This window comes from Aspergillus saccharolyticus, assembly GCF_003184585.1.
Source record: "Aspergillus saccharolyticus JOP 1030-1 unplaced genomic scaffold BP01scaffold_39, whole genome shotgun sequence".
Taxonomy (NCBI): Eukaryota; Fungi; Ascomycota; class Eurotiomycetes; order Eurotiales; family Aspergillaceae; genus Aspergillus; species Aspergillus saccharolyticus.
This window is the reverse complement of record NW_020290649.1, coordinates 67,243-92,468: the sequence shown is the minus strand read 5'-3', so window position 1 is coordinate 92,468 and position 25,226 is coordinate 67,243. Positions and strand designations below refer to the sequence as shown.

Here is a 25,226-nt window from a genome sequence, read left to right as displayed (position 1 = left end):
AGGCGACAGTATTCGTGGCAAGTGAACACGACCAAGCGAATCCCAAGGAACAGCCTAGCCTACCAAGGCACGGAAAACATTGCGACTACGAGAAGGAATAAGTTTGGTCTACATAATTCAAAAGATAGATGGTTAGAAATGTATTTACTACATTGAATTCGAAGATATGCCCAAACTATGAACCGAACCATTTTAACAAAGAAACCATTGATCCAACCGTACCCAATCCAGAACTCCAGTCCCAATCGACAATCCGTTTAAGCAGCGACAGCAGCGGCAGCGGCAGCAGCAGCGACGTTCTGCATACCAATGGTAGGCTGCACGCCAACACGCTCCTTGGCCAAGAGGTCAACCAACAGAGGGCTAGGAGCGGTCTCACGGCCGGGCTGGAAAGCCAGCTGGCTGTTCTTGTACTTGATGACGCTGTCCAAGTAGATGTCGAAGAGGTAGGACGAGTCCAGAGGACCGCCCTTGGCCTCGGGGTGGAACTGGGTGCTGAAGATGGGGCGGGTCTTGTGGATCATACCCTCGTTGCTCGAATCGTTCAGGTTGACAAAGTAGGGCTTCCAGTCAGCAGGCAGGGTGTCGGCATCCACAGCGTAACCGTGGTTCTGACTGGTGATGTGGCAGCGACCCGTGCTCAGATCCAAAGCAGGGATGTTGTGAGCACGGTTACCGTACTTGAGCTTGATGGTGCGGGCACCGTTGGCCAGAGCAAGAAGCTGATGACCCAAGCAAATACCGAAGATGGGGACCTGGGAGGTCTCCATCAAGCGGCGAAGGTGGTAGACGGTGTCCTGGCAGTGAGTCGGGTCACCGGGACCGTTGGAGATGAAGACACCATCGAAGTGGTGGGCGACCTTGTGGATGGGGTAGTCGAAGGGGAACACAGTGATGCTGGCGCCACGGCTGACCAGGCTGCGGAGGATGTTCTCCTTGACACCACAGTCGATGACAGCGACGTGGCACTGAGGGTTGGCCGCGCTAACGTGGAAGGGAGCCTTGGTGCTGACTTGACGGACCAAGTGGATCTGCTCAGGGTCGACGAAGGCCTCATCCTGATCAGCATCGTACTCTTCACCGACAGTGATACGAGCCAGGGAAGAACCCTGCTCACGGAGGTAAGTGACGATGGCACGAGTGTCGACACCAGAGATGGCGGGGACACCCTCACGGGCACACCACTCGCCGAGACTCTGCACGGCAGTCCAGTGACTGTACTGCTCAGCCACATCGGCAACGACAACACCGGCGGCCTGGAGGTTGGGGGACTCGAAGTACTTGAGCAGACCGTGCTCATCCCTCTCAGCAGATGGCACACCGTAGTTACCGATCAAGGGCTGGGTGAAGACCAAGATCTGACCACGATAGGAGGGGTCGGTCAAGGACTCGGGGTATCCCACAAGGGAGGTGGTGAAGACGGCTTCACCCGAGATGTTGGAGCGGGCTCCGAAGGACTTTCCGTGGAAGATCGGACCATCTCGGATCGTGAAAGTAGCGCGTTCAGTGGCCGGACGTCCTTGACGAACGGTGGCCATGAAGCGAGACTGGACGGAGGCATTCACGGAAGGGAAGGCCTGGGCCCTGGCGGGCATAGCCTTGAAGAGTCGAGCAAACATATTGTGATTTATTGTGACGAGAAGATGTGAAGTTGAAGATGTGTCAAAGGTTTATTCAAAAGTTTCCGGAAGCTTTCCAGAGGTGATCCGAGATGTAGTCCTGTGAGGATGGAGATTAGTTGTGATTGTTCATGGTGACGATAGTGGTGGCGGGGAAGGGGGAACATACCTGAGAGGTGAAGACGGAAGGTGCCAAACGCATAAGCGCGACGGTGCTGTTACCAGTCTTTGTTTAGAGATTGAGGGAAGAGAGAGGTCTGATTAAACAGACATGGGAAGTGTAGATGCAGAGAATAAGTTGGGATGGGAAGTTGAAGATAGATTTGAGATGATAAGTGAGTCAGAGAGAGAGGAAGGAGAGGAAGAAGAAAGGGATTGCAGCGGGATTAAAAGAGAGAGCGACCGCCGGCCCGGTCGGGCTGAGCACGTGCCTTCTTTCAGTTGACCGCTGTGGTTCCTGTCCAATCGGAGCCCGTCCATTGCCTCCCGCTATCGGACTGAGGATTTTTTTCTCTCTGCAGGGATTTATCAGGCGTGTTATTCACCGTTGGATAATGAGATTCGCCTCTGGGATTAGGAGGCTCCGTAAGGACCGTACCAGCCGTACCTCCTATCAGTCCCTGATTCATGACTCACAAACGCACATCCTCACTATTGATGTAATTCCTCCACTGCAGTCCACCGCAGTCCACCGCGGAATGGGTCTATTGCTGCTGGTCTCTATTCATTACCTAATTCATTGCCTCCAGGCACTCCATCTGGGGATATCCTTGACTAATAATAAGATTACCCCAGAAGCCATATAATTGCGCAGATAAGACAGCGTTCGTTGATGACTTCAGGCCGTGTAGGGAGTACAATTAGGGCTACACCGCTTCAATGGCTGGGAACAATGACCTCCGAATGCAGCCTACACCTGCGCTGATCACTACCTCCCTCCAAATGCAGGGGATCCTCAGCAGTTGATAGATCATATCCTTGATCTCGACTCTTCACCGCAGTGGTCATTGCAATGCAGGATCAAGAGTTTCCCCGAGGCTGGAACTGCAATCGCCAGCAGTGACTAGGCCATCGCCACCACCAGAGATATTTTGGTAGAAAAGACTAAGCAGTCCCTTTGTAGAAAATAGGCTTATCAAGTGTGCAATGGGTTGAGATACGGTGGTCTCGACAATCCCTCTTGTTGATGTGATTAGAGACCACCATCGAGGCAGACATGCACCAAATATTGAGGACTTATGCAGGTACACAGTGCGCTTTGTGTATTGTGGTGACTCAGCAATGTACTTCCATCCCCTTCACATCAACACCGACCGATTCCGCACCATTGAAGCTCCCTCGTACACATCACAACACAGATAGATCTGCATGCTCGGGGTCTGATCGATTCCATCACTGAAATATGCACGGTCCCTCTAACAGAGATGACCGAACTCCCTCGAAAGCGCTCGCGAGTTGCCTGCACCTCGTGTCAATCGCGCAAGCGCAAATGCACCGGGGACCAGCCATGTTCGACCTGCGTGCAGTTCGGGGTCGACTGCCACTTCGACCTGGAGTCGCGCAAGAAGCGTGATGTGCGTTTATTTCAACTGCAGTCTTCCTCTTCCTCCTCCGCCGCCGCCGCGCCCTCGTTTCTGAGTCTCCCCAGCCTCACGCCCGATAGAGGGGTCGGGGTCCAGGTCTTCTCGGCCAGCCGGTCCGCGGACTCCCAACACTCGCCCGGCGAGACGGCCGCTCCGCTCAATTCGCTCGACGCCAACTCCGGCGCTGCGTTCGCCAGACGCCTCGGGCTCAAGATCGACCCGACTAACGCGCCCAAACTGCATCTCTTCGCCTGGAACATGGGGGCTCGGCACAACCCTGCCTCCGCCCCGGCCGCCGTCGCCCTCAAGGCCGGGGGCTTACCCGTACCCATCGTGGACCTCATCTCCCAGGACGAGATGCGCTCTCTGGTGGCCGTGTTCTTCGAGAAGGTCGACCCGTGCTACCCCTTCATCGACCGGGACGATCTGCTGCGCAACCTGAGCCGACGGTGGCTGCCGGCCAGCGCGGAGGAGTCCGCCCGGCCGCACGGGACCTTCGACGCGGTCCTCTGCGGCGTCGGGGCGTTCGGCTGCCTCTTCTCGCAGCGCACAGCTCCTCCGCTGGAGCTGCAACTGGCGGAGACGGCGCGCCTCATGCTGGAGCAGCAGATGGTATCCGACGCCCCGCCGTCCGTTGACCTGGTCACCGCCTGGGTGCTGCGCGTGGCCTATCTGCGCATGACCGCCACGCCCAACGCCGCGTGGATGGCCAGCTGCTCGCTGATGCACCTCATCGAAGCCACGGGCCTGCACCTCGAACTGCCCGACGGCCTCGCCGCCACCACCGCTGCCGCCCCGCTCAGCCAACCGCTGGAACCGTGCGACCCGGAAACCCGCCGTCGACTGTTTGGCATGGCGCGGCACCTGAACGTGTGGATCTCGTTCGAGCTGGCGCGCTCGCGCGTCGTGCTGCACGGCGCAACCTCGCTGCCGCCGACCCCGCGCTCGCCAACGACCAACCCGACGGAGATATTCCGGCTGCTCCCCATGTCCGAGAGCCTGGACCCGAACAAAACGCAGGACGCGCCCGCCCTGGAAGCCGCCCTTACGGACGTCCTCAACGTGGCGCTCACGCAGCCGCCTCTGATCCTGGTGCAATGCAATCTGATGCTCTGTATCTACCGGCGCCTGCGGGCGCTGAACTGCGCCGTCTCGGGGGCGCTGCTCGATCGCGTCCTCGCCATCGCAGAGAAGGGCCTCCGCGCGGCGCGCGAGATGGTGGCGTCGAACTGCCCGTGGCATCAGGCCGCCAATGTGCCATTCCAGGTGGTGTGTACGCTGCTGGCGATCGACAACCGGGCGGCGCTGATGATGCTGGGCGACGCCATGGCCACCCTGCGGGAGGTGGTCGCGGCCTACGATACCGAGGTCATGCGCGAGGCCTACAGCACGGCGTACCTGCTCATGCTGCTGCATCAGCGGCAGAAGGAGGAGGACACCAAGGCGCTTAAGGACGTGCTGCACATGCACTCGGCTGCGTCTGCCTCGCAGGTCGAGGCGAGACAGACTGCATCTACGGAGCCGCATCATTCGCTTGCCGATTATCCGGGCTTTTCGTGGCTGAGTGATCTACTGGTCGACATGCCGAGTCTGCAGAACTTCGACATGGAGCGGTTCATGTACACTGATATGCCGGGGCCGCTGGCGGAACCTCCTGAGGGGGGCTCGGTTTCTACCAGCTGATGCAGCCAAAATGAAGGTGGCTAATTGAGCGTCCGTCATTGGATATACATACAACACCGTTGATGTCCTTCAACTAACAAGCGCTAAATGTGCAGAAAGTAAACAGATTACTGGGTCTTCTTTTGGGTGTCAGGCCTTCTTCGTGCAGCAGAGCCCCGCATCACGGCGCCGAGTTTCCATAGCACCCAAAGCGAGCCGAGGATAATAGCAATGACCGTACCTAATTCGATGGTCGTGCTGCTGAACAGGCCGTTCTCCTTCATCACAGGCACCTGGACCTCCTCAACGAGTCGTTTCTGTGCTGTGCTTGGATGGACCTGGTAGAACACCGTCTGAGGGGCGAACAGCGCCTCCCATCCCAGGTTCAGTCGGTCGAAGGGGTTGAAATGCATTTTGACCTCCTCGCTGGCGGTGCAGGCCCAGAAGACGACGGGCCAGGGCACAGCCACAGACTGATACCCACTCTGCGATGGGTGCAGATACCGTAGATGAAGCGGAATCGTCACATTCCACTCCTCTGGGTGCTGGTTTGCGGCCGGCGTGGCCACCTCGAACAACCAATTCGAGCCCCACTGAGACACGGCCCAGTCCGGCGCCTCGAGATCTGTTTCGCCCGTCACGGATTGCAGCTTGACCAGATGGTGCGAGTCCAGGAACAGCTGGTCTTCCGTTCCCAGCTGGTACTCCGTTCCCAGCTGGTACTTGTCGCCGAAAATATGCGACGGCAGTGTTAGATACGTGTGCAGGGCGCAGGTCGCGTCGGGAGATGCTGGGGGGCGCTGCCATGCGGCAGACGACAAGGAAATGGTCATCGTAGGATGTAAGCCGGTGGGTGGGGGGAAGGCGACACTGAAGAAAGCCTCACGCGGGAGGGCATGATGTCGTGAAGCAAAGGAGAATAAGGTCGGCTCTAGGAGGCGGCACAGTTAGCGGAGCACAGCACAGAACTTTGCGCGCGTTGCACAGGCAAAGCATACTCAATTTCTCATCCTCCCCAACGACGCCCAACAGGCCACCCATTTTGATCTCCAGAGGGTCGGCCGCCCTCTCCGCCCCCAGCAATCCCACCTCCATTTTATCAGCGGATCCAGCGGCCGGGGCCCGGAGGTCTTCCGTCCACCCTGGGCCTGGTGCCTCGGACCAGAACGCGGACATCACCAGATTGCGCGATGAGGAATCGTAGGAAAGGTCAAACGAGTCAGCAGATAACAACTCCCGGGCGTGCCGGCGACACTCCGCATCCGTCAATCCACAGACCGTCTCCTGGATGAAGGTTGCCAGCCCGTCCAGCGATTCCACCGGCGCGTAGTACTGGTATGCAGCAGTGACATCGGAGCGAGTGAAAGATTTCTAGTTCGATCCAAACCGCAAAGATTAGCCTCCACGCATAAGCTTGCGAACGAACCAAGTAACAATCGAGAAAAAAAAATCGCAAGAAAACACACCTCGTAATCCAAACACCGATGAACCTCTTGGCCAAACACCCTCCGTAAAACCCGACACACCGCTTCCTTATCATCATCATTATGATGATGAAGTTCACTATCTCCCACATTTTCCATGAGTAAGTAAATTAAACCTCCTCGCTATACGACCAACCCTCCAAAGATAAACTCACCCATCCCCCTGCCCCTCGAGACCCTTGCTCCCGGGAGTCAAATAAACATGCAACCCAGATGAAACCCGACTCGCAAACGGCGTCACCCCGTCTAGCTCATCTCCCACATCCGCGTCCGCAGAAGAAGTGGCCCACCGCACATCCAGCCTTTGTACGTTATTCACCAGGAAATCTCGGATCTAATTTCCATCCAGGAGTTAGCAAGTCGATTCAACGCTCTTCGTTTCGATTCAATTCAACACGACAGGAAAACACCCTCCCAGCCTCAACCCAGCCGAGAAGACACAGGAACTGAACTTTCCCCGGCAAGCGGCCTTTCCAGGGCCCCCGGATAGCCCTTCCCCCGGAATAATTGAATCTCTGAGACGACAGAAAAAAAAGCACAGAATAGATCATACCTCATCATCCAACCCACCCTCCGAAGAGGAACCCGACGAAGCAACCGGCACAGTGAACCGCTCTTCCTTCGCGCTTTTCAAATCCCGAATCTCCAGCACCGAACGGGAGAGTCTTGCTTGGTTTGGATCAAATGGGGCGGAGGGGTGTTGGAGGTAGGTGGTTCTTCGTTTCATCCTGGAGTTATTTATCCTTTGGATCTCTTTGGTGTGTGTACCTTACTAATACAGTATGTATGTGGGGTGATGTAGATGGTAAGGCGGACGGGTGGGTATGCGAGACTCGGTTCTTAAGGGGGGTGTCTGGTGTCTTGGGTGTTTGAGGTGTTGTGGAGCTGGAGCTGGAGCTGAGCTTAAGCTTGGATGTTGTTGACGTTGGGGGTGGCGGTCTGCTGCAGTGGCCCGGGGTTCTTATCGGATGGAATTCTTATCGATAAGAATTACCTAGTAATTGTCTACGGACCGACCTACCACTGTATCCACAGGGTGGACGCTGGAGCCAATACTCAAGGACTTACTACTACGGCTAGTACACCCAATTGACAGTATTACTTTTATTCGAACATATCAAATCTAACTACCTCCGTCATCAATCATCATCATCTCAGCGATCCAGCCGCTCACGCCAAACGCCAACCCAACTATTATGCTAATCCCTCAAGAAAACACAATTACTATGATGGGAATATAAAATCAGAGAATCAAGGCAGAACGTCGCGCAACACCTCCTTCTGTGCCGCAGTCAAGCTGGCAGGGAACCGTACATTAACCCGAATGATCAGATCACCCCGCTCGCTCGGCTTCTTCGACACGGTCATGCCAAGCCCTGGGTAACGTTCCTCGTATCCCGGTTGCGTGGGACCCGGCTTGGACACTCTGATGGACTTGTTGTCGATCGTGCGCACAATGCGTTCCCACCCAGTCAATGCCTCTTTGAGACTCAATTCAACTGTCGTGATCAGGTGGTCGCCCTGGCGTTTGAAGTTGGGATGTTCTTTCTGCAGAGAGTTAGTACTCGGTCATTATTTGGGACGTAGTGGTATCAACGGATAACCTACCTCGGTGACAATCAGGTGCACATCCTGTTTTCCACCCTCCTCCTGATCTCCCACACCACGGTACTTGAGTTTCGATCCCGTGCGCAGACCAGGCTTGATCTTCGCTTCCAGCGTGACGTCTTGCACGGTGCGTTTGCCGGTCGCCGGGTCAAACGTCTTACTCTTGACCGTCACCTTCTTTGTCACGCCCTTCATGATCTCCTCCAGCGTCAGCGGCAGCTCCTTCTCCATGACCGTGGGCTCCGGCGTCGGGGCGCGCGCTGATTGCTTGAACCCAGTCGACCCACGGTTAGTCCGGAATCCCCGGCCGCCGCCTAGGCCGCCACCGAGCATCGAGAAGAGGTCGTCCTCGTCCATGCCGCCGCCGCCGCCGCCCATGCCACCGCTGGCCTTGGCGAAGTTCCGGAAGATGTCGTCCGCATCACTGAAGCGGAATCCGCCGCTTCCCCCGGGTCCAGTTGAGAAGTGGAACGTACGGGTACCACCGCCTCCGCCTCCAGGCATGCCGCCGAACGAAAACCCGCCGGGCATGCCTCCCGCGAAGGGGTTGGCGCCACCGTCGGCACCGCCACTGGACGGGGGCGGGCCACCGCGCATGAGATATTCTAGACCGAATTGATCGTAGACTTTTCGTTTCTCAGGGTCGGAAAGGACTTCGTATGCTTGGGAGACCTCTGCCAACAGTCGACTAGGTTAGCTGTGCATCTTGACCAGAAGACAACGAACATAAACATACCTTTGAACTTCTCCGACGCAGTCGGGTTGTCCTTGTTCTTATCCGGGTGGTACTTCAAGGCAGCCTTACGGTAGGCCTTCTTGATTTCATCCTGTGAAGCATCCGGTTTGATTGATAGGGCATCGTATAGTTTTGTTTCGGCCACCATTGTGGAGTGGATATCGGTGTAGATGAAAGATCGAAATGCAGGTCGAGTGTAGACAAAAGGGTTTTCGGTTGTTGTCAGCTACTGAAGAACGCTAATTGGAGCAACACAATGCCTCCAATATAAGCAATCGACGAGGAGTGATGATCACACCACCGGTCGGGTGGGAACTGCGTCAAGGGGATGGAAAGGTCGAAACCGGGCGGGGAAAGGAGTACGATCTCGAATGACGTAGAAGGTTCACAGGGTCACTGACCACTGACCACTGACCACCAGCGTCAGACAGACGAAGTAGCGCGGAATGTTCGGAAGGCGTGAAATAAGGACGATGCAGGGGAAGAAGCGAGTGTTCGGGAGGATAAGTTTCGTGCTCAGGACAAATGGAGGAGGGGGGACGTTTGTGGACAAAGGGTGGACGTCTTATGCAGCGTTGGCGGGCTTTCTCTCAGGTGAGCCCTGCGGTGACGTGTGACGCTGTCTCCCCGCTGGCTGGGGCCAATCGAAGGTTCGAGAAGGTTCGATTGGCCAGGCATTGACCGGACAAAAAGCGGAAGACGATTGATGGGGATGAATCGTAGAGCTGGAGGGAAAGCAGGTGGCAAATCTGGAATAAATGAGGATTCCAGCCAGCTTGACCGGGGAGGGAATCATTGAAAGGTTGAAGGGGAAGTTGATCCAGCTGAATTCAGCCCAAGTATAGAAACTCGCCCGCCGACAGCCCGGCTGCCTATCTGCCTGCTTGTTCGGGTAGTTTGGTGCGGGGAAAAGGAATATACTTAGTCAGCTGTACATTTAGCATTGAATAACAAGCATTGGATAACTAAGGCTTTATCAACTTTCGATCCCACTGATGCCTTCCTGTCTGCCCATTGGCATACTATGCCATGGCTTTTAAACCCATTCTATGTTATACTTGTGTGATGATATTACTCTCGGATGGATGTATACTCCCGGTTGATATCACCTCGGAAATCACTTCCTCCCCACCACTATATAGTCCTTAATCACTGCCGATCCATTGACCACGCTCTCAATCTGCTCCTCGGTACAAGTCTCCTGCAAGGCCAGAACATAACATTCAGGCTCCGGGGGCGCCGGGGGCGTATTCTTGATCATCCAAGTCGAGTCTAGCCCCTGGCTCTTGTAGTCTGGGGTTTTTACTGTCGAAACCTTCCCCGTCGCCAGATCCCGGTTGAACAGAGCCCGATTAAAGATCTCATAGGCGGTCTGGGGCTGATACGCCGGAACCTCATGGCCAGCCTGATAGACTCGCGTGAATGAAAAGTTGCCGTACTGCCTTACCATGCCCCCAACATACGACGAGTTCGTCTTCAGCTCGGCATAGCCTGCGGACCGGAACTGGTCCGCCCCAGCGTATTCCACCAGCTTACTGACCTCCTCCCCGCCGGTCCAAGGACAGGCGAAGTCCCGGTCTCCGTAGACGAGGGCCACCTTGATGCCCGAATCGAGCACGTAGCCGAGATCCTCGATCAGGCCGCGGCTGTCCGAGCGTGCATAGTCGCCCGTCGACCGGAACGCCTCCCAGATGTCCTCCGCGGAGCGGGTGTAGTTCACGGGGACCCCCAGAGCGGCCTGCACCCAGTGCTGGTTCAGGTACCCGATGAAATACGACTCCGGGAAGGGATCTTTCGCGGGATGCCCGATGTCGTAGTAGCCACGGTCGGAGTGCTCCTTGAAGGGACCTTTGACTGCGTCGATGCAGTAAGCGTCCGCATCCTGGCAGATCTGATTGACGGTCTGATTGTTGCCATGCATCTCGGGATCACCCTCGGCGGCTACCGCACGGCATGCACTCAGTTTGTCCTTGCAACCACCGGGTCGACTCCAAGCATGCATGGCGGCATCATAGATGGTGCGGTTGAGTGCTTCGATGCCGTAGGTGTTGTTGTAGGCGAACTCGGGGAAAGTCGGCGCTTGTACCAGCAGGTCTATGCAGCCGTTAATGATGCCCAGGGTGTCGAGGTGAATTGCATGGCCGGACAATGTGCGATTCGCGATCTTGTTGTTCTGATCTTGGAAGAACGCTGTAAAGGCCGGACCGTAGCGTCCGCCGTAGGACTCGGTCCAGATACTGACGCGGTCGTCATGGGGCTGATACTCGGGAAACTCCGAAAACCATGTCTGCGCAAACACCCACAAGGCGCGAGCAGCGTTGACGGTTCCATTGACCGTGGATTGATTGTTCATGCTGGGGAATGTGCCCACCCAGAGGGTGTTATTCTGCTCCGGAATGCCATTTTCCAGGCCGGAAGTATCCCACTCCTCCGTGAGAGCGTTGAAGGTGCCATTCACGGCCACATCGTAGCTGAACCCGGTATGGACGGGCTGGTCGATGTAGAGCATGTTGGCATAGTTGTTCCACGACCAAGGATTCAGCTGCGTTGAATTGGAATCCTTGTTAACTACACAGGGACCATTCTCCTGCAGCAAACCAATAATAGATGAGCCCCCGGGACCACCATTCATCCAAATCGACAAGGGAGCATTGGCGGGGTTGTTGCGCGATTCGAAGAACCAAAAATAGGTATTGATGGGGTAGTGTTGGTCGACCCCCAACTCATTGAGGGTGCCCGAGGGGAGATGGACATAGCCGGAATATGATTTGACTCCAGGCGTGGTTTCGCAGATGCCAGGCTGATGATTACATCGGTTAGCACAGAGCCTGACGACTCACCGACTGCGGTCAGCGGTTCACATACATCCTTGTACGCGATCTGGACGCCTTCGTACTGCTTGGAATCGATCACCGTGAGCCCTTCAGGCTTTGGAGGGAAGAACTGACCGGCCGCGGCACCGGTGAGAACAGAGGCCACCACCACAGTCTGCAGCGAAGGCATTGCGATCAGCAAGTAATCCTGGGTCTGGGTCGGTGGGTGGGGAGAAAGGACTAGGTCGGATTGACCGGCAGGCAGCTTCTTATAAGATGCATCAGGATGGGTGCAATCCTTAGCTCCGATTAATTAAGTTGATTGGAGTAAGGTGGTAACTTGGCTGGAAGTGGTTAATCAAGAATCCCGAGAGAATTCAAGCAATTTAAGTAACTTACAAACATCATCCTCTCCGAGCGATAAGAGTTTGGAGGGTCAACTCGGCCGGTCGCATTTCCCCCGCCGTCAGCCCGCTGCCTATTTGGGACCCGGGGCCCGGGGCCCGTTAGTGCAAGGAGATGCAGTAAGTACCGATAAGTATCTAACTATAGTAAGGACTCCGTACAAGTGCCAGGAGTATTTGCGGGTATATGATAGACGAAATGTATCATTGAGAAGAGTGAACTCATGGGATATAATAAATCACAGAAAAATAGTAACCAACCCATCCAACAAGCGCCATGTGCCGGCGCTGGCTTCCTGCCCAGAGCAATTGGCCTCTAGCCCTATTCCTGATTCCAATCAAGAAGAAAAAGCCACGACGCCCCAGGTATCCTAAAGCCTTCCTTAACACCAAAACACGCTGCAAAATTGACATGAAAGGGCGGAAAAAAAGTCAAAAACACAGCAGGATGCAGAGACCGGCTCACTGATCGCTCAGCCACGCAACCACCCGGTGTCATATATGGGAGGACAAAGTCCTAGAAGCATGTGCCTGAAGAAGTATATACAACCGAATGCAAAGGGATAAAAAGTGTGCCGCTAATAAAATCATTTTGTGATGCATCCTTATGCAAGGTGGGGAGATGCTGCTGCGGCGCCCTTGACATCTGCATCAGAAGCAAGTGTCTTTGCAAGGGCCTCCTTGTCACCGGCAACAGTAGCATTCTGGATCGAACGAGCCGCAGGCGAAGCAGGCCGCTCCTTGATGCTGGCTCCCCTCTCCGATGCGACATCCGAATCGTGGAGGCTGGAGACGGAGTGGAAATCATCCCGATCAGGAGACGTTTTGTTGTACGACTCGGGGGCTGCGTTAGACGAAGAATCACTGAGAGAGTCATCAGACATGGAGTGTAGAGGTAGCTCGGTAAATCCAGCCATCCCGGAGCGTCCGGGGCTGGATGCTACCGAGCGGTGACGACTGTGAGATCGAGACCTTGCGGTGGGCGAAGTCGGAGTCGACGTCGAGATGGAGACGGGAGTGCGCGAGGGATTCCGAGGTGGGAGCGCAGGTGGCACGCGCTTCGGAATAGTAACCAACCGGGCCCGCGTAAAGGTGGGAGAGTAACGTCGGAGTTCGGAAGGCATGGTCGAATCTTCAATCGAAACGGGGGAAGTGGCGGTACTCTCTCGCTTGGAAACAGTCGCACTACTGACTTCGTGCACCTCGAGGTCGTCGTCATCGACCAAGTCGTCCTCGTCCCCATCCGCAAGTGGGCTGTCATTGGGAACATGGTATTCGCCATGCTCTGGAATAACGGCATCCAAACGGGATTCTTCGTAGTCTCGATAGCTCCGAGAAGAGGCGCGACTGACCGAAGGGGGCGCTGTGGCCGGGCCATCGTCGGTTTGAGTCCCTCGATCCATGCTGGCGTAGCTTTGCACACTCGCTCGCCAGCTACTGCGGGGTGAACTATCAAGGCTGCGGCGGAAGGTAGCATACACAGGACTGCTCGGAGCGGGTTTAAATTCAAATGCCTCCTGTGACGGTCTGCTCCGCGAGCCCGCCTCGCGAATGAACAGGCCCTCCGCTTCCAATGCTTTCACGCCAAACGGATCGGGATCTTCAGGGTCTGGAACTCCAAAGGAACCAAGCGCAGGACCAACTTCCGCATCGCCGGGAGCCTCCCCTGGAGGCGGCAAGAGGTCTTCGTCAACATTGGCGTCCCCTTGAGCGGCCTTGATAGTCTGCATGAGGGTCTGAATCGAAGCAGGTGGATTCTTGGCTTTTCCAGCGAGGATATCTGAGACTGATATGCGCTCGCCGTAAAACCGTTCGTTCTCGTCGCTTCTTTCGATGATGATCGTCCCGTCCACCTGGACACCAGCGTACAAGCCACGACTCTTCATGTAGGTCCAGATCGGGGCCTGACGCTTGTGGACCTCGGACTCCAAGACACCACCCATGCCAACGGGGCCGGCAGAGGCACTTACTTCTCCACCGAGGGTGCAACGAACTTTCTTAAATGCTTCTAGCGCTTGGTATGTATTGATGACGACCACACAGTCATATATATCCACTCCGGCTAGAAACCCAATGCCCGCCGTATGCAGCATGATACCCGACGGTGGACTCCACTCGCCTGTTTCAGGTACCCGTGCCACCAGAATACCGCTTCCGCCTGAGCCGCTTAACCAGAGCCCGGTGCGCATGGTGGTGAAGATGGCGAGGCCCTTGGCCTGCTGGATTACTTTCGAGGGGATCTTCTTGAGGACTCGTTGTTTGCCTTTGGGACGGTCGATCTTACCGGTTGGTGGAGTGATTGCGCTATCGGTAGCCTGACGGTCCGCATCATCCTCAGCATAAAAGCCGTCTTTGCAAAAGCTTCGTAAGATGCGCGCCGCTTTGTCGCTTTCTTTGTCAATCGCCATCGGCCAAAAGGCCTCTGCGCCGACTCGATTGGAGAGGCGATTGACGGGATCACCTAGTTTGTCGAGGGTGTGCCATGCCTTGTCGAACCCTTTTTTGGACGTCCCTTTCGTCCGCTCCCAGAACGTGGCAGGCATGGTGAGGAGTCAACAGCGTCGACGCTCCACGGGATCGCGATTCACTCAAGTCGGTGGCGGAAGAGCAGGACTGAGTCCTGGGGGTTGGGAGTGGGCGACCAGGAAGGGGTGCGAGGTGGTAGCGCACGTCTATAACCACAGGCGCAAGAGCAGATGGACGAAGACGGCGGGCGCCGTAAACATGTGTTGCTATCTAATTTCCCCAATGCAACCGAGAATGTATGAATTAGAATAGCAAACGGTAAGTTATCGAGGTCGCTGACACAAGCGAGGAATGCGGGTCTGAGGAATGCTCGCAACTATCTAGAGGCGGCGAGGAGGAGATTAGCTGTGGCTGAAGAAGAATGGGAAAACGGGCAAGCAACAATTGCGGAGAGACGGGATGGGCAAAGAGTTCAGTAAATAGTAATCATCGGATCAAAACTCATCAGAGCAGGCAGAGAAAGCCTGACTGACGGAAATGACCGTGAGATCCGCTCAGATCCAGGCCGAGAGAGCCGGAGACCCAGTGGCGAAGGGCTGGGAAAGCGACTGCATACGAGGAGACTCCAGGAGGGGAACCACGGAACGCATAGAGGGGGAGAGAAAAAGAGGGAAATCTGCTTACCAGGGCAAATCGGGCCGGGCAAGGTAAGGTTGGGTAGTCAGCAACTTCAATGCGAGGGAATCTGTAAGAGTCAAACGAAGAGAGGGGAGAGAAAGTAGGATCTTCCGGGAAAGATATATAGTCCTCGTAGTAATTCAAAGAAACTCAGTTGGCAGGTGATGATGATGATGATGATAATGGAAGATCGATTCTGTTGAACCCGTTTGGTCAGATGAGCTACTGTACTATGAGCAGCCAAACTAATGCAGTCTCTCGTTGGAGGGGAGGGGGAAGGGAAGAAAGGAGGAAAAGAGGAAAAGCAAAAGAAGAATATTGATCCAAATTAACAAATAAAAGAAGAAAAATCAAAAACAATAGTTAAGAACAAGCAATGCAGATTACAGATGGGGGGAAAAGGTGGAGGGGATGGTAGGTATAGATGCAGCTGTATGGAGAAAGTAGTAAGTACTTAGTGACTGTTGGTCGTTTACTACTACTACTGCTGCTGTACTAAAGGGCCAGGCACCACCAGTTCAGCACGGCTGGGTCGGGAAAGACATGGTTGGAATCATGAAAGTGGCGTCCCGTGGCTGGTTCGGGACATGCAGGATGTTGCTTACCAAAGGGGAGGTTCTGGATGCAGATGACGAAGCGTCAAGATGAAAGAAAAGCGCAGAAGAGCCAATATTAACCAAGTAGGTTAACCACTGTAGCAAAAAGAGTATAGATGTTAAAGACTAGTAGCGAGTGCAAAAAAAAGGCAAGACATCATTACTGCATCATCACCGGCCGATACTAACTGAGCCCCAGCCAGCCCCAATTCTCGCTCGGCTTCAATTCGGTTGCTGCCACATGATCATCAAAAGTATTTCATTGCCCCCAGGCATTCCTGCTTCCGTCCATTCTTTCTCAATTTTCAATATTTTATGTTATGGTTGGTGTTATTGTTTTGCGCAAGTGACCCATAATCCAATTGTCTTGCTTGGAGTTGTATTCCCCTCTTGGGAACCATAGTAGAATTGGGGAGGGTCCAGAGTCTGGCAGACAGGCAGAAATTGCATGCTGATCTGATCGCATCGTCATCGACTACGACGTACCAGCGCTGACTCCACCACAGACCCTCACGCTCGGATATATTCAACCGATTTATCTCTTCCTACTAGTAGACCGTTCACCACGGATGAGGAAAAAAAAAAAAAAGAAAAATTCTCAATTTCTTTCTCGTCAGCTGATAGACTTCTTCCAGTATCCCTTCTCTACGGAGACTTGTTCCCGACTCCGTTCACAGCAGACAGCCATCGGTTCTTTTGTCCATCTCTCTCCCTGCATTCGGATGCGATGTCGATGTATCCAAACCCGCGCGCGGACGGACATCTGACAGATCCAATGGCAGGTAGTACTTTTCTTCACAGAAAACTCAACCCCAGCCTCTGCCTGCCTTTAAATTTTCCCTCCCAATTCAGCTCCCCTCCCCCCACCCCCTTGCGACAACGGCTTTATTCTGTCGAGTCGCCTAGGTGAATTTCTTTCACCACCCCCAGAGAAGGTTATTTGTTTTGTTCCGTCTTGCCTCTATACTTTGTCCTCCCTCCCCTCCCCCTTGTAGTTAGGTAGTTGGGTAGTCGTTCGTCAGTCACAAAGATCTGGCTAGTATCTGCATCCATGCATCTCACTAAGTAACCTGCCTTACTTACCCGCACCCCATCTCAACCCCCAACCCTCGCATCACTTCTCCCTCCTCCCCTTCTTCATCCGATCTTCATGGTTTCCATGACAGGTCCAATTCCCCATTCCGGATCCGGTGACAGTGGTCCACCAGCATAACAGCCCGTCGATAGTTTCATATTCTGCTCGTCGCTCCCCCGGGGGAATCTCCAGAGCGCTGCAGCTTGTTCGGCCGGCCGAGTGGATGTGGATGTCGAGTGTCGACTTGGCTGCCCTGACTGTCGATTTCAGTTTCCAGTTTCTATCGGCAGTTCCCAGCTTGAGGATGAATTCTATTTTAACTTCAAACATCATCACACCACTGACACGACAATGATGACAGTGGCGGCGGGACTTCAGCTTCAACCAAGCAAGAGATACCAGAATCTCGTTCTGAGCCTCTGTCCAAGTCCCTGTTTTCCTTCATATTCCTCGTTTCGAAGACTCCCGTCCCAGATTTGCAACCTCAATCATCCTCCCACTCCCCCCGAAGAAAACAGCAGCGCACAACTTAGTAGAATGATAGATAGAGTCCGCACCTCCCAGTTCGGACTCCAGACCCCCGCCGGAGCGCGACCTATCAGATTCGCAATCTCCGATTCAGCTTCAATCGCCCCGTGTTGACCGAACCGAAAAAGAAAATAAAAAACAACAATGATGGCCCACATGTCATTCAATCTGACTTTGGGTTTACAGATGCTTCCCTTTCCCACCATCTTTGCCACAAGAACGAGGGAGCGAGAAGGGGAAGCTTGTTGCGTAGAGAAATCGTACATATCAGATTGCTAATAGGCCATTGAGTTTGCGAGAAGGAACTACTGGAGGTGTAAAAGCCGAAGAGGGCACGAGGAATCGCAGTTTGCAGTTTGCCGGTTGCGGTTATTGCGGCTTGACAATTGTGTTTGCGTGTCTGCAGAAGAGGATCTCGCAGCTTGTGCAATGCAAATCCGAACTGTCTCTTGAGACTTGGAGATCTCTTCGGTATAGGGGTAGTAGCCGAGTATAAGGTACTGCGGTAGACTCCGTAGTCTAAAGAAGACACAGACAAGGCGGGCGGGATCAACCCTAGACCGTTAGTCTAAGATTCTCTGCCCTTCCCCGGGCATTCCACAGCTACCTACGAAGTACACATTAGATACCTTCAATTTCCCCTCTGGATCCAATCAGATCTACAGTGTACTTCCCATGCAATGAGAGAAACATTCCCGACAACGCTGAGAACAAGTAGCATAACGGAACCAGAAACAAATCCGAAGTTTCCAGATCCATGATCTCCGTCGTTCCCCCCCGTATCCCCAGTCTCACCACCCCGTCACGGGGCACGGGAATCTGACAGTTCCTCCAATTGCCACCCGGTCATGCGAACTATGCTTCTTGTCTGGTGCCGATGCGATGCGATGGATCTAGCCTTATCGAGCAGCTGGGCGTGACAGCTGAGCCGATCTGGCTGGAGACTCGAGTAGACTAGTGCAGTGGTCAGGAACTACCTATCAATCATTCGAAGACCGTCAATCATTAGTGGCTCGGGTCTAATCGATAGTAAGTCAATCTAAATCCCTTCATGTAGGATCTAGGATACGTGATAGTATCGAACGAGGTGGGGATTTTCACAGAGAGTACTCCGTAGTTGCTGCGTGTTTCGCATCACGGTCGTAAAAGCAACCCAAACCGGTATGTGCCAGGCTGCGGTCTGGAAAAAAACCCACCAAGACATGAAGTGATCGATTTCAGCTGGCAGGGGATGGTTTCTGTGTTCTGATGCAACGCGCTGCAGCTGCAGCTGCGTCGACGCTACTGAATGACAGCTGACAGGAAAAGAGAAACTCTTCACTTGCCAAACTCCATGATTCCGGCATTCCATCCCTCACTCCCGACACGCATGATAAACTAGGTTCAAGTTTAGACAGACAGCAGGATGCTCTTTTCGTGTTTCTCTGTCTTAGGAAATGGAGCTTTGGAGCTGTTTGGGGCTAACGTAAATCATGAAGAGGCGACCTCGTAGTTCTCTGCAGCAGATGGTTTGAAGTCGTTATGCGGGTGTATATATACTCCTCGCTGAGACCTTTTTCTATTGCGTCCTTAACAGTTAAATTGGCTGCAGATTGATGTACTTTCATCCAAATAAGATGATGAGTTGCCCAGGTATGTAATACTCGCATAGAGATTCTCACAGTCTAGTGTACATACAATCGCAGCTTTGATAGAACTACACGCGCGCAATCAACTTCGAGATCGAACGAAACACCAGTATTTTTACCTCTACCAAAAAACAAGACAAAGGACCAGATGTTAAGAGCCGAAAAGCTCACACGGCAGGAGTAGCTACGGGATCTAGCCAGTTCTTTGTGCTGTGCTACGAAAACCCCTCTTATCCCTAGGGTCTAACATTACCAGTTCTTTTCTCCCCCTCCCGGAATTCGAACGCGGACCGGGGACGTTTACGTTCACGCGCAGGAAGTTAGCCACTACACTACCGATTCTACTGGTGACCGAGTAAATACCGAGGAAAAACCATAATATCCTCTACCGAAGCTATCTTGGGATGTGTAGGCACGAGAAATCGCCGAACTATATCTCTGTCCGAGGATCACTTCTTTATATAATCAGGTGGTGAGTGGTGATGGTTTGAGTATTTTGTTTAGAAATCTGGTTTTAGATGTACTTCTCTAATTCTCCTTGATGGTGTAGCTCTTAGTAGTCATGGCTATGCCATTCTTCCTCTTAGTAGATATCCCTTTCGGTTGACACCCCGATCGAGACATCCATCCACCACCACAACAACTACAGCAGCAGCAGCAACATCCAGGCACGAATCCAGTCCAAACCTACCAATGCATCCAATCAACCACTTCCCAACCCTGCACTCACGTCCACCCTTCAGAATCCGTCCACCTCAACCACTGCCCCAAGCGCATCGGACACATCACATTCCCCACGCACCACCCAGCCAACAGATCTATACACGTACAATCCACCGTGGACACAACCGACCGATCAATCACTTAGCCAACCACCACCAATCACACCACAACCATACGATTCATCCACGCACGCAGCAAACCCATCGACCCGATCGATACTCGATCCATCCAGAAACCCCGAGCCACTCGCGCAGCGCATGCATGACGAGCTGGGATCTCCGCACGGGCGCGCCCTTCTCGAATGCTACGATGCGGCTAAAGACAGCCCAGAATGAGGCTAGAAGGTTAGGTAGGGTACTCTGCTTATAGTACTCGGTTTATAGGACGGGTTCATTTATCTGGAACTAGAAGGGGGTTAGAATGGTGTTCCATGGGTTGGGCGGTGGTACCTAAGGTATGGTGTGTGTTGTTTGATTGATTAGTGTGAGTTAGAAATAGATGTTCTTGTGGGTTGGCGCGGGAGTTGAGATGGATGATTTGGGATGTTTCTTCTTGGTTATAGTAGTTGTATATATGACTCATGGTTGAGGATTTGGTGTTTAGGTCGGTTGGATCAGAGGGGTGTTGAGGACTGATTCATACCATATACAATCAGGTTCATAAGGGTAGTCAGAATGAGAATGTGCTTAACTGTGTACAAATACACCTGAATTGTGCGAGTCCGTGTATATATTTTCTTGCAGGCTGATTGAGCATGCGATACTAAGGCACACGGGTAGGTAGTATGTACTGTTCATTCCCGAGGGGTTCTACGGCTGCCCGAACTGTGCGGAAGCTCGAGATGAATACATGAAGAGAAATGAAATAAACTGCTTAAGTTCTTGGTTTCTTATATAAAGAGGAGAATGAAATCAAGGAGACTCCCTCTATACACGAGACTCAAATCACTGCCGCTAGTTGTCCCAAGCAAGCCTCCAGCCCTCCTCAAACTCAGACTCTTCATCGGTCTCTCGTATGAACTTCTGCCGTAGCATTTTCACTCGATATCCATCCCAAGCCGGAGGATACGGCGGCGTGGCGAAGGGCGCCGGTCGAGGATCGGGAGATCCACTATATAGATGTCGTCAATGTATTCCAGGTAAATCAGTATCAAGTTAAGGGTAACTCTCAGTGGAGATTGACACCTTGTAGGTCGATATACAGCAGTTCAAAGGATGCGCGATGATAACTCGAGAAGGCCACGCACCCTATTCTACATGTCGATGAGATGAATGAGACTGGTCTCGTCGGCTTGCTCTGGTATGATAACCGGCGTATTCCTGGAATGTTAGGACCAAAGTTAGCAGTACTCTAAGCCGGTTGATGCTTCTCATTAGAAATATATCTTGCGTGTAAGGTGATGATGCTTCAAGATCCCGAGTCGGAATGTCAAATTGCACGGCTTCATTCTACTCATAATGATATGCTGTATTCTGGAAGGAATAGCCCCCGAGCCATTCCACGAGATGTCATGGAAATATGCTGCTTGACCATTGCCTGCAAGTGTAACAAAACGCTGTTCTTGGAAGGCTGGGCGCGTTCTCGAGACTGCAGACAAGCGATGCTTCCATTGCTGCCCGAGCTGTACCTGTGAACACGTCCTGTGACGCAGATTATGGAGATTGTAAGCGTCGCGCGAAGAAGAAGACGAGGAAAGCATGCCATCTATAGACATCTCGAAGAGGAGGTGGCAGATAGAAGTGGAGAGGAGGGAAATCCGCAGAGATCGAATATATATCATGTCCCTTTAGGGAAATAGTATAGGAAAATACCGAACCAAGTCTAGGTAGGTAGGTAGGTAACAGTCATAAAACATACAAACACAGATGCGCAAATGCTCCAATCTACGACCGCCCTTACAGAGCACCCAACTCCTTCAACTTGCCAATCAGCCCGTCCACGTCCTCGACCTTACCACCACCCTGGCGAGCGGGCGGTTCTAGGCGAGAAATGATTAGCTCCCGTCTTCGTAAGCAATAAAAACACACCGCAAACTCACCAGTGACCTTGATCGTCTTCAACCTCTTCTTATCCTCGACCCCGAAATCGGCCAACGTCTTCTTCTCCAAGGGCTTCTTCTTCGCCTTCATGATATTCGGCAGGGTGGCATACCGGGGCTCGTTCAACCGCAAATCCGTCGTGATGATCATGGGAAGCTTCGCGCGCAGGGTCTCCACGCCACCGTCGACCTCGTGGGTGACCTCGACCGTACCGCTCTCGTCCTTGATCTCAACCTTGCTGGCCTGCGTCGCCTGCGGCCAGCCCAGCAGACCCGCCAGCATCTGGCCCGTCTGACCCTGATCGCCATCGATCGCCTGCTTGCCCAGCAGCACCAGGTTGATGTTCTCCTGCTTCACCACCGCCTGCAGCATCTTGGCCACGGTCAGGGGCTCCGGGCCACCGTCCGCGCTGTCGCCCACATCGACATGGAAGGCCCGGTCCGCGCCCATCGCCATCGCCGTGCGCAGGGTGTCCGCGCACTTGGGGCCGCCCGCCGACAACGCCAGGATCTGATCCACCTTGATGGGGCTCTGCTTCTTGGCGTGACGCTCGCGCAGACGCACAGCCTCCTCAACCGAGAGCTCGTCGAAGGGGTTCAGCGAGTGTTTGACTCCATTCGTCTCGACGCCTGTGTTGGTTTTGTTCACGCGGGGTTTGACCTATGTCGGTGGAAGATGACCCATTAGTTTGTCTATGCCATATTTCGAACCATTGCAAGGCGTGCTGATGTGTCATGTTGAGTTCGATTTCACCGGCAAAAACTCCGGTGTGGTTGGGCGCAGTGCAACGAGCAGTGGCCATGCGGGCCTCGTGGCGCGGAGATTCGATTCGACTTCTCACCGAAGCCGGAGCATGGCAGCAGGGAAATAAAAACTTACCGCATAGTCGATAACCCGCTTGATGGGGACGAGAATCCGGAGGTTGCTGGTCATTGTGAATTGAAAGTATAATACGGACTGCTTGAACCAAACGAGAAAGGTCCGATGGGCTCGTTGGAGAGATATACAGAGCGCGAAAGAGGAGAGGGGAGAGGGGAAGGAAGAGTAGTGAACTTGTTGGTTGTACCTCAAACCGATTCCGACGGACCATCCGCGGCAGAAAGCAGGTGACTCTACTTGGGTAGGCGGAGAAACACCCCGAGGCGGGCCGAGCTGAACTGACCTCCGCCTGTGTCAATCCCGCCTTCAACCGAGGTAAGCAGCTGTTAATTAGGTACCTATGTAGTTACAGCCAACTTGGAAAGTAACTATCGCTTCGAAATCAAAAGTGTTTCTATATCTTTACGCCACTCGGTGGCACCGATCGACACCGATCACCATGTCTCCTGTTTATATCGGCCCGTCTTCTCCATCCCTAGCAGGTACTGTTCCGCCCCCTGTTCATTGAACCGATCAGTTTCCACCTCTCCTCCGTGCTGAAATGCCTCGGTGAGGGCCTGCCGCACAGCTTTGGGCATATTTCCAGATGACCCGCATATGTACACCGAGCCACGCATGTCATGCAAAAGTTTGAAGAGGAGGCTGACATTCTCGCGGATAACATCCTGAACGTACACCTTTTGCTTCTGGTCTCGCGAGAATGCAGTCAGCACCTTCAAGCGGACCAGCTCAGCTAATTGCTCCCATTCCGCTGCAAAGAAGAAGTCTGCCTCCCTGTTGCGACCTCCGTAGACGAGCAGGGTCGGTCCGATCGGAGGCTCCACACCCGGATGCTCTTCCTTGTAGGCCTTGACAATCGCAGCCTTCTCCCAAACCATTGATCGCAGGGGTGCGATGCCAGTCCCGGGACCGATCAGGACCGTCGGTCCTACCAATTGATTGGCAGATGAGTTAAGCCCACCACGCTGCAATTGCACCTTCAGTGTACTCCCGGGTTGGAGCACCGATAGGTATCGTGTACAAACTCCTTGTCGAATGCGTTTGATGACCGTTTGGTATTTGACAATAGCGACCAGCAGCTCGAATTTAGTGCCTCCTTCGGCTGTATGTTTGAGTGCACCTCCGCTCGCTATACTAAACTGTCTCGCCCTCATGATCGGAAACACCGAGACAGCATGCTGCCACGGGATCTTGACCGAGTCGAACTCGTGCAACACCTCCAGGATGCTGCGTCGCGGTCGAGTAGTATAGTCCCACAGCTCATCCAAGAATTCCGGATTCGTAAATTCCAACAGACGCTCTTTGTGCATTTCGTATTCCGTGTAATGAGCCACTGTAGCGAAAAACGACCGACGGGGGATGGCCTGAATGTCCAGGTAGTCGGTGAGGAGCGCGCGTAACGTTAGCTTAGGGCAGGTGTCGAGACCCTGGATGGGTGGCGAAGGGATATCATCGTTCTCTGCGGACAAGAGAGTTGGCCCAGGACCAAGTGTCACAGGCCGGTCTGCATCTGCCTCCCAGCCCATCATCGTGATCAAATTGTCCACATCATTGGCGAAATTCTTCGGCGTGATGGACAGCATGTCCCCGGGTACGTAGGACACTGCTTCCGGGACACTCAGTGACAAATGCCGCACATCCTGCCAATGATTCGAGGCAGTCACCCGCTTGTTCTCTGTGAGCGTTGCTGTTAATGTATCCGGGAGTGGCCGCACGTCCTGACCAAGTCGATCAAGCTCAGAAGATCCATCGATTTCTACATCGGTGTTTGTGTAAGGCTCCAATGTCGAGCGTTCCCCGTCTTCGTCCCGTAGTTTCAAGACCCATTTGGGGGGCAGCTGGACGTTGTCCGGTATCGGCGCCTGGCCTGGCGGAAGCGGGTATGTGTCGAGCAAATGCTCACGAAGCTTGGTGAACCAGGGGATAAACGTCCCTTCAAGTCTACAGCAGCATCAGCATAATTTACAGTTCCATCGCTTCTCGAGAGCCCGAGATTCTCACCCCTCCGGATGTTGTTGATCCGCCTCCCCGCAAGGATGGATCTCCTCGGCGCCTAATTGCAGTAATCGTTTATGCAGCTTGCGAGCCGCCCAATTGAATCTTTTCCAAGCTGGTCAGATTTCTATTTGCTGCGGATTTCCAATTTTCTGTACTCACTTCGGATAAGAACTATCACCCAACCCAAAAGACGCGAAGCTGACCCCGCTCAAAAACGTCGGCGGGAGTTTCTTCAGCAACAACGACCGCCAGAACGATCGCGCATTAGCTGGAAAATCGCCCTGTCCAGTCGTAGAAACCACAAAGAGCACAAGTGTATAAGAATTGAGCGTTGCCTGCAATAACACCATGGATTAGTATTGGTTGTGCACAACCACTCCTGTGCTCCCATCCAGCTTGCGATTGGGCCGCACCGGCTTGTACTGATTCAGTTCGGCAACATGAGTCTTGAAGTGTAGGCGTTCCGCTAATGCGCCCAGCTCCTCAGCAACTTCTTGCGAATTGCCAGTCTCGGAGCCGTAGAGAACGAGCGCAGAGCGTCTCTGTTGTGAACCGCTGCTCATTGCTCTGGCATGTGCAAGCAATGCTCGCGCAATAACTAGTTGTGATTGATAGCGGGAGTTCACTATCTTTTTTGGGCCCCTCCACTCCGGAGGAACGAAGGCCTTTTGCGCCGACGGAGCGGGATGACGTCATCCCGAGGGTCG

General features: G+C 53.7%; 9 protein-coding genes across 9 annotated transcripts; 2 read left to right on the top strand and 7 right to left on the bottom strand.

The window, feature by feature from the left end:
* Positions 1-201: 201 nt before the first annotated feature.
* On the bottom strand, positions 202-1,965 carry cpa1 (carbamoyl-phosphate synthase (glutamine-hydrolyzing) CPA1). The gene is made up of 2 exons (XM_025579773.1): positions 1,789-1,965; positions 202-1,719 (listed from the first exon to the last, which is right to left on the bottom strand). Exon 2 carries the CDS (start codon positions 1,617-1,619, stop codon positions 258-260), a length of 1,362 nt encoding a protein of 453 aa, XP_025427991.1. The 5' UTR covers positions 1,620-1,719; positions 1,789-1,965; the 3' UTR covers positions 202-257.
* Positions 1,966-2,841: 876 nt separating this feature from the next.
* BP01DRAFT_143065 (putative C6 transcription factor) lies at positions 2,842-4,939 on the top strand. Its single transcript, XM_025570572.1, has one exon. The coding sequence runs from the start codon at positions 3,044-3,046 to the stop codon at positions 4,883-4,885; it is 1,842 nt and encodes a 613-aa protein (XP_025427990.1). The 5' UTR covers positions 2,842-3,043; the 3' UTR covers positions 4,886-4,939.
* On the bottom strand, positions 4,939-7,168 carry BP01DRAFT_143058 (uncharacterized protein). Its single transcript, XM_025570571.1, has 5 exons — positions 6,902-7,168; positions 6,504-6,682; positions 6,331-6,427; positions 5,863-6,235; positions 4,939-5,795 (listed from the first exon to the last, which is right to left on the bottom strand). Exons 1-5 carry the CDS (start codon positions 7,073-7,075, stop codon positions 4,993-4,995), a joined length of 1,626 nt encoding a protein of 541 aa, XP_025427989.1. The 5' UTR covers positions 7,076-7,168; the 3' UTR covers positions 4,939-4,992.
* A 407-nt stretch (positions 7,169-7,575) lies between these two features.
* Positions 7,576-9,048, bottom strand: BP01DRAFT_142871 (putative DnaJ domain protein Psi). Its single transcript, XM_025570570.1, has 3 exons — positions 8,693-9,048; positions 7,957-8,630; positions 7,576-7,896 (listed from the first exon to the last, which is right to left on the bottom strand). Exons 1-3 carry the CDS (start codon positions 8,838-8,840, stop codon positions 7,600-7,602), a joined length of 1,119 nt encoding a protein of 372 aa, XP_025427988.1. The 5' UTR covers positions 8,841-9,048; the 3' UTR covers positions 7,576-7,599.
* Positions 9,049-9,809: 761 nt separating this feature from the next.
* Positions 9,810-11,992, bottom strand: cp1 (putative carboxypeptidase S1; the record flags this gene model as incomplete). The annotated part of the gene is made up of 2 exons (XM_025573697.1): positions 11,558-11,992; positions 9,810-11,492 (listed from the first exon to the last, which is right to left on the bottom strand). Exons 1-2 carry the CDS (start codon positions 11,693-11,695, stop codon positions 9,810-9,812), a joined length of 1,821 nt encoding a protein of 606 aa, XP_025427987.1. The 5' UTR covers positions 11,696-11,992.
* Positions 11,993-12,514: 522 nt separating this feature from the next.
* On the bottom strand, positions 12,515-14,452 carry BP01DRAFT_304319 (DUF500-domain-containing protein; the record flags this gene model as incomplete). Its single annotated transcript, XM_025572157.1, has 2 exons — positions 12,515-13,074; positions 13,216-14,452. The coding sequence occupies 2 exons, from the start codon at positions 14,450-14,452 to the stop codon at positions 12,515-12,517; spliced, it is 1,797 nt and encodes a 598-aa protein (XP_025427986.1).
* A 3,812-nt stretch (positions 14,453-18,264) lies between these two features.
* BP01DRAFT_142817 (uncharacterized protein) lies at positions 18,265-18,838 on the bottom strand. Its single transcript, XM_025570569.1, has one exon. It carries the CDS (start codon positions 18,601-18,603, stop codon positions 18,313-18,315), a length of 291 nt encoding a protein of 96 aa, XP_025427985.1. The 5' UTR covers positions 18,604-18,838; the 3' UTR covers positions 18,265-18,312.
* Positions 18,839-19,393: 555 nt separating this feature from the next.
* Positions 19,394-20,298, top strand: BP01DRAFT_359795 (uncharacterized protein). The gene has a single exon (XM_025575766.1). It carries the CDS (start codon positions 19,574-19,576, stop codon positions 19,970-19,972), a length of 399 nt encoding a protein of 132 aa, XP_025427984.1. The 5' UTR covers positions 19,394-19,573; the 3' UTR covers positions 19,973-20,298.
* An 819-nt stretch (positions 20,299-21,117) lies between these two features.
* Positions 21,118-25,106, bottom strand: tah18 (NAPDH-dependent diflavin reductase). Its single transcript, XM_025579317.1, has 9 exons — positions 24,933-25,106; positions 24,679-24,854; positions 24,523-24,621; positions 24,425-24,428; positions 22,960-24,383; positions 22,730-22,799; positions 22,522-22,599; positions 21,642-22,302; positions 21,118-21,581 (listed from the first exon to the last, which is right to left on the bottom strand). The coding sequence occupies exons 1-9, from the start codon at positions 25,080-25,082 to the stop codon at positions 21,499-21,501; spliced, it is 2,745 nt and encodes a 914-aa protein (XP_025427983.1). The 5' UTR covers positions 25,083-25,106; the 3' UTR covers positions 21,118-21,498.
* Positions 25,107-25,226: the final 120 nt, after the last annotated feature.

What these genes read in the sequence shown, in the direction of transcription:
- cpa1 (XM_025579773.1), bottom strand. Translation starts at nt 1,619, where the DNA reads ATGTTTGCTCGACTCTTCAAGGCTATGCCCGCCAGGGCCCAGGCCTTC.
- BP01DRAFT_143065 (XM_025570572.1), top strand. Translation starts at nt 3,044, where the DNA reads ATGACCGAACTCCCTCGAAAGCGCTCGCGAGTTGCCTGCACCTCGTGT.
- BP01DRAFT_143058 (XM_025570571.1), bottom strand. Translation starts at nt 7,075, where the DNA reads ATGAAACGAAGAACCACCTACCTCCAACACCCCTCCGCCCCATTTGAT. An exon ending in ATCGGTGTTTGGATTACGAG is followed by an intron (nt 6,236 to 6,330) that starts GTGTGTTTTCTT and finishes GGATCGAACTAG; the next exon opens with AAATCTTTCACTCGCTCCGA. An exon ending in TGGGGAGGATGAGAAATTGA is followed by an intron (nt 5,796 to 5,862) that starts GTATGCTTTGCC and finishes GCCGCCTCCTAG; the next exon opens with AGCCGACCTTATTCTCCTTT.
- BP01DRAFT_142871 (XM_025570570.1), bottom strand. Translation starts at nt 8,840, where the DNA reads ATGGTGGCCGAAACAAAACTATACGATGCCCTATCAATCAAACCGGAT. An exon ending in TGCGTCGGAGAAGTTCAAAG is followed by an intron (nt 8,631 to 8,692) that starts GTATGTTTATGT and finishes GACTGTTGGCAG; the next exon opens with AGGTCTCCCAAGCATACGAA. An exon ending in TGCACCTGATTGTCACCGAG is followed by an intron (nt 7,897 to 7,956) that starts GTAGGTTATCCG and finishes AACTCTCTGCAG; the next exon opens with AAAGAACATCCCAACTTCAA.
- BP01DRAFT_142817 (XM_025570569.1), bottom strand. Translation starts at nt 18,603, where the DNA reads ATGGAATGCCGGAATCATGGAGTTTGGCAAGTGAAGAGTTTCTCTTTT.
- BP01DRAFT_359795 (XM_025575766.1), top strand. Translation starts at nt 19,574, where the DNA reads ATGCATCCAATCAACCACTTCCCAACCCTGCACTCACGTCCACCCTTC.
- tah18 (XM_025579317.1), bottom strand. Translation starts at nt 25,082, where the DNA reads ATGAGCAGCGGTTCACAACAGAGACGCTCTGCGCTCGTTCTCTACGGC. An exon ending in GGTGATAGTTCTTATCCGAA is followed by an intron (nt 24,622 to 24,678) that starts GTGAGTACAGAA and finishes AGCTTGGAAAAG; the next exon opens with ATTCAATTGGGCGGCTCGCA. An exon ending in CGATATAAACAGGAGACATG is followed by an intron (nt 22,800 to 22,959) that starts GTGATCGGTGTC and finishes GGCGGAGGTCAG; the next exon opens with TTCAGCTCGGCCCGCCTCGG.